Raw genomic sequence first — 6,643 nt, forward strand, 5'->3', positions numbered from 1 at the left:
AGATAATGTTCTTACCATCAAGTTTCATAATAGGTCGATTCACTCTAATTGTTAAGCTAACGGCATAAAACGTGAACTGCTGAGCGTAAATTTGCTATGTTACGCGTTTGTAAGACGGAGACACCAAATGCGGGTGTGGCGTCCTCTTAAATTGCTTATACTTAATTTGGTTTTATTCCACTTATGTTGTTTTTTTTTAAGATTTATTTGAAGATTTAGTACCAATATCAGTTCAACAAGCACTTAGCGCATATGAAGTTCGTAAAACAGAACTTGTTAATTCAGAAATTGGAAAGTTGAGAGAATCTACACAAATATTGAATGGGTATGTTACTATGTTATATAATGGTTACTTATTTACACTTGAAGAATCGTAATAATTTTTTAACTTTGTATATTATTATTTGCATTTTTTGCATTTGTTCATAGATGTTTAGCTTCATTAAACTTGCCAGCAGCACTAGAGGATGTTAAAGGGGTAGGAATACCACAATCACTAGTAGAAAAATCAAACAGTTTACGAATGAATGGCGGAGTTCAAAAATTAGAAAATATGATCAGAGAATTACCAGAGCTATTGAAACGAAATGAAGAAATAATCAATGAGGTTATTTATAAACATAGATAATTCTAATAAACTTTATTTAACAAATTTGTTGTAAAATAAATGTCTTAGTCTGAAAGGATGTTGAATGAAGAACAAGCGTCTGACGAACAACTCCAAGCACAGTTCAAAGAAAAATGGAATCGCACTAAATCTAATGTTCTTACTCAGGTTTTTAAAGTAAACATAACTAAATATCGCGAGATCATTAAGAATGCCAAATCTGCTGATAAGGTAAAATTATATTGAATTATTATTTCACATTGTAATTATTAGTTAAAGGCTTATGATTATATTTTCATTGTGTTAGATGATTCATGAAAAGTTTGAAATACACAAGCGAGCTATTTATTTATTATCTGAAGGGCAGGAAGCTATGCAAAATGTATTACCAGTTGGATCGAGTTCTGGAGTTAATTTTGCCAACTCCACAGCTGCTGATAAATTAAAACACTTAATGGAAGAGGTAAATATAAATTATTCTATTTTCATAAATTATTATCATTTAAAAATTATTTATCAATATAGGTGGAAGTATTGAAAAATGAAAGAGATGTCATTGAAACCGAATTAAAATGTGCCACAACTGATATGAAATCAAAGTTTTTGAATGCTTTGTCTGAAGAAGGATCTATTCATGAAGCTAATTTGTCAACTGAGAGTTTAGATCAATCTTATGGACATTTAAAAGCTCAAGTTAATGATAGTCTTGCTAGACAAGAAAAACTTTTATCGAATATACAGGTATGTTCTTTAAAAAGTATTTTCCTTTTATAATTAATTTATTTATTTGTCTTTGGTTCTAGGTGGTGAATTCAGAATTTTGTAGAGAAAAGAGCAGTGGCGGTCAAAGGGAAGCCCTCTTTAAAGATTTAGCATCTGGTTATGATGTATTTAATGATTTACAAAGTAATTTAGTTGAAGGAACCAAATTTTATAATGACTTGACCGAAGTAATTATATGAAATATACTATTTATGAAAATTAAAAAATGTTCTATAATTAAGTAGTTTTGAATAAAATTAACAGAATAAAATTTGAATCAGTTTTATGTTGTTATACTTTAAATAAGCTCTCAAAATTGTATGTTATTTTAAATAAATATTTATTATTATTTTATAGATTTTAATCACTGCCCAAAACAAAATTTCTGATTTTTGTTTTGCTCGAAAAGCAGAAAAAGAAGAGTTACTTAAATCATTAACTGCAGATTTGAGTAGAGAAAAACCAGTTTCCATTCCAGTTGCACCAGCTAAAACCCAAATCTGTAAACATAAAATTACCTTTTATTATTTTAATTTTAAGTTTTAATAGAAGTTGTGTTAATACTTTATTTTTAATTTAAATTTCTCATATAGATGAAGTCCCAATGGGTGCTCAGCTCCCTTATCCTATGCAACCACAGGGTATGCCCTTGCCATACACACTTCCAAGGACTGGGCCATCTTACCAACCTTCTACGTACATGTGTGCACCACCTATGCCAACTGCATACAATCCTTATGCAACACTTCGTCAGTATCAGCCACAAGGTAAATTATGTGCTATATAATACATTGTAATTTGTAACTAGGGAATGAAAAAGATAATATATTTTTGTGAGTTTTGCCTTGTTTTGGGTCTGAACTGAGTACATTATTTTTAAGTATTAAGTTTCAAACTAAATTCCAGTATTTACTGGTTAAATTGTTTTCTGGTCACCTGGGTTTAATTTGTGTACAATAAATGGAGAAGATATGAATAGGATAGGATGCTATAATAAATATTAACGTACCTTTCTAGGTATGTTTAAACACTATAAAAGTTAGTGAAAAGTAAATGATCAAGAAAATTATTTGAATATTTAATATGGACCAAATAATGTATGATATATTCTGTCTCGTATAAGACTATAAAAGTAACCTCAGACAGCAACCGATTTTCCAATTTTCATTGCTAGCTTTCATTTACAACTATTTTTTGCAGCCAAAAATTGCTTTGCTATGTTAATCTTAACAAAATGCAAGCTAGACGGTTGTTAGAATAATAAAGTGTCACTCCCAAGAGTGTGATAACTACACGCATTGCTGCCGCTGTGCACAGAAGCAGCCCGCCACCTGAGGTTACTCTTATATCTCTTATATGAGACAGAGTGAGGGTCAATATATATAAATTATTCATACTTAATTTTTATTAAAAACAAAGTATGTAATTTGATACTTTTGTCTCGTTTTGCTTTAATTTTACTGCTTGATAATGAAAAATATAACAGACAATGTTGTCTTTTCTAGATTGTGTGTCAAAAGTAATTTGTGTTTGTTGTGCAGCAAACCATAAAAATATTTTATTTACCAGTTACTCTTATAATAACGTATTTTGTTCCAGACTATCAAAATTACGCAGCTCAAGGTCAACCACAATATCCTCCTCAATATCCTCCACAATACCCACCACAAAATCAGCAACAGCCACCGTGGTAAATTTAAATTTGGTGTATTGATGGGAAAACATAACTTATGCTTTATTGTGATTGGATATAGTTATCCTAGTTAGCTAATTATGAATACCATTTTTTATTAAACAGAACAAAATTGTTATCAATTCTGTTTAAATTTTAATATTTTTCATGTATCAACAAAATTATTGATAGCATACTATACAGGCTACATTATTCATATTGCTTTAACAAAATTTTTAGGTTTAGCATATTATTTTATTCATTTATTATTTATTTCAATATTTTTGTTTATCTGTTTCACGGTTAAATTATAATGTTTATTATTTTTTAAAGTTAAATAAGAAATGTTTTCATAGTTTCTGTACAATTTATTGATTACATTTAATATTTGGACAAAATATTGTTAAAATTGTATACTCAACAATTATTAAAATGAATAATAATAACACAGTTCCTACATTTGTACATAACCCAAGAATGACACGGGTGGAAATATAAATATATAGAGGTCTTATCAAATAAAAAGTATAAGGATGACAAATTATAACCTATACTGGCTATACTCAGCGAGGGAACATGCTGTGACCCGTCAAGTATCGACTTTTCTGCGCATCCCCATGAGACTCCTTGCTCCTTGCTAGACTCCTTGCTCTTTACTTTTAGCTGGGTGACACTGGGTAACACGCAGAATCGACATGTTCTTTCACTCAACAAAGTATAAGCTGATTTATATGGTTGATACTCAAAAAAAGAACAATGAATTTAAGACTGAATGCTGCTGTTAAATGTTAAAATACTAACAACACATTTTATTTTATTATATTTTTAATTTTCACTAAATTATTGAAGAGTATTAACTATTAAACCCTTATAAATTTTAATCATTCATTAAAAATTCAATTATATTATTATTGTCAGAATATGTGTATTCAATTAAATAAAATACAATTAATATAAATTGTGTTAGTAAATCACTAATATTTTTCATAATTATTACTAATGGCTAGTTGTTGCAATATATTTAGACATTTAGTCATTAAGCAGTGCCGTAGCCAGGGAGTGTGTACTGGGGGAACATGCACCCCCCAAAAGTTAAGGCTGTTGAAAGCAAACCATTTTGAAGGTGTCAGATTTAGGAAATATTGTGCATCCATCGCTAGTGCTGTGTGACTGTGTAGTGACTGATCATTAGTGTGTGTGAGTTCCCCGAACGCTTTATGTAACTAAAGATAAACAACGGCTAAGATTCTTGGACCTCAGTAATGTACATACGCGCAGTCACGTCAGTATATTTTGTGATAAAAAAATGTTCAATTTTCATGTATCACAAAACTCCCAAAAGCGGAAGAAAAATTCACCCAGTACCAAAAGCCCTATATTAATTTTGAAAACATATTTAAATTTCTTAATCTCTTTTCTAGGTTATGTAGGAAATGGAATTTTGATTTGTAGTATTGCTTAATTAGTTTAGTACCAAATTAATTTTCTTTTTTTTTTTTATCATAATTCACTTTTGTTTTAGTATTACTAAAAAAAAAAAAATCGCTTCCTACAAAACACAGATAAATTCTTATATTTTTTCGAAATTAAAATTGGACTTCTGGAAGCATATTTTTTTTCTGCTTATTGGTCTAAATGCACAAAAACGACCAGCTTACAACATAATATAGTCTTGTATTTTAGTAAGTAAATTTTAATAATAATGATTATATATTAATATGCCTATATAAATGAATACATTAACGTATGGTTTATAATAATATTAATACATTGTTATATGAAATGTAGATACCATAGTTGTTAACATAAATATATAGTCATAAAAAGAGTAGATATACTTTATGAACAAAAGGATCATAATTAGAAATTCTAGCATTTTTAAGGCTAGAGAAAAAAATTAAGTGCCCCCCCTCCCCGCCAGTTTTTTCTGGCTACGGCAGTGTCATTAAGAATGTTAGATTAGAGTCAACACAAAAAGTTCAAAACTATTATCATGTAATATCAATTCTATCATTTTATTTTTACTAGTGAAACTACCACAGAATAGATACAATAGAAGCTACTATCAAACTTTAGTATGGCAGCGCATCAAGTATATAGGTATATCTAAATAAGATGCGAAACATTATAGTGAAAACCTAAACATATGCAAGTAAAAAAATTTTAATATAAATGAATATCCGTATTTTCATTTGTATGTTAAGTGTATTTACTATTTAGATACTACACTGCAGGAGTAGCATAACTGAATAAGTACTGACGTGGACATAAGGTAGAGGGGGCGTCGGCTACGCCTACGCAGTTCGGCACCGGCTATTTTATAGATCGCCATAAATCATAATTTATATTTCACAATATTACAATAATAACACTAATATATTAATATACCTATGTGAGTAGGACACAACAACAACTACAGTGTACAACGAGTAATAACCACGGTTTAAGCCTTTAAGGTGCAATATTTTAAATCGTGGTAATATATAACGATTCGAATTTCGAGCCCATAGAAAACTCAAACTGGAACGTCGCCGTTGTTCTTCACGGCCAAATAAACGCCACGCACGCGATTCTAATCTTTTTGGCGTCCCCGCGATATAATATGTAGGTGTATTGGCCGTAAATGTACAGCAAATCACGTTATAATAATAATACCCATATATAAGTATATATACAAGTGTCCGTTCGGGTGGTCGGTTTATTATCGCAGTGCCGCATTTTTTACTTCGTTGTGCGTATCGGATGACGGAATTCGCGTCACTGATGCAGTGGTTTACAGTTTTGCACTGTGCACCATCGCGTGTTTAATGCCCATTAGATTTTAATCATTATGTTAGATGACTGTTTAATAGTAGGTACGCCTAAATTGCGCGCTGCAGAGTGAGAGAAAGACCTGTATTATATTATACGAGACACGAGTGTCGAGTGAAGTACAACAATAATATATAACGTAGGTAAGTTATACATATAATCGGTATTATATAATTTATTCATATGCTGACACCTGTAGCTATAGGTAGGTCGTAGGTAACGCGCCTCTATATATGTAATAATAAGTAATCAAGTTACAGAGCTGCGTGTTATTTTCTGTTCTTTTTTATTTTTACTAGGTATATTACCTGCGAACTTATAAGTTTTCGACATTATTTTCATGCAATACGATATCTGTGCGCTTAATAATGGGACATAGCCACATAGGTGATTGGTCACGAATGTTTTTTAAACAGTAGGTACGCCTATATATTTTTATTAATTTTATAAAATTATATATGCCTGATATGTGTATTTTTTATTTTTTGGTCTGTAATACCTAACTTTATAATTTGTGCTATAATGTATTATCCTTATAAATTAGGCTGTCAGATTCTGCTCTGAATCGTTTTTCATCACAATATATTCAGTAATTTAGCATTTAATTCAAATTTAACACATCCATTACACATTTACATTATTACTCGAATCACTCGACTCCTATGAACCACACAGCAGAGACTGCAGAATATAGCGACTTTCCCGGTTTTTTAAATTTATATAATACTAATTTAGCGCAGTACGGCCAGTAGGTACGTGTATACCTACAAATAATAGACACATAGTACTAA

General features: G+C 30.3%; 1 protein-coding gene across 1 annotated transcript in view; it reads left to right on the forward strand.

Moving 5' to 3' along the window:
* The window catches only part of LOC100159391 (programmed cell death 6-interacting protein), a 10,084-nt gene extending 6,595 nt beyond the window's left edge, over window positions 1-3,489 (forward strand). Inside the window, exons 8-16 of the mRNA XM_001945683.5 lie at window positions 202-325; window positions 430-607; window positions 677-838; window positions 915-1,070; window positions 1,133-1,348; window positions 1,411-1,557; window positions 1,727-1,871; window positions 1,963-2,136; window positions 2,969-3,489. Of these exons, the coding sequence (XP_001945718.1) occupies window positions 202-325; window positions 430-607; window positions 677-838; window positions 915-1,070; window positions 1,133-1,348; window positions 1,411-1,557; window positions 1,727-1,871; window positions 1,963-2,136; window positions 2,969-3,063 (1,397 nt within the window). The 3' untranslated portion in view covers window positions 3,064-3,489. The remainder of the gene's footprint in view (window positions 1-201; window positions 326-429; window positions 608-676; window positions 839-914; window positions 1,071-1,132; window positions 1,349-1,410; window positions 1,558-1,726; window positions 1,872-1,962; window positions 2,137-2,968) is intronic.
* Window positions 3,490-6,643: the final 3,154 nt, after the last annotated feature.

Source organism: Acyrthosiphon pisum, chromosome A1 (assembly GCF_005508785.2).
Source record: "Acyrthosiphon pisum isolate AL4f chromosome A1, pea_aphid_22Mar2018_4r6ur, whole genome shotgun sequence".
Classification (NCBI taxonomy): domain Eukaryota; kingdom Metazoa; phylum Arthropoda; class Insecta; order Hemiptera; family Aphididae; genus Acyrthosiphon; species Acyrthosiphon pisum.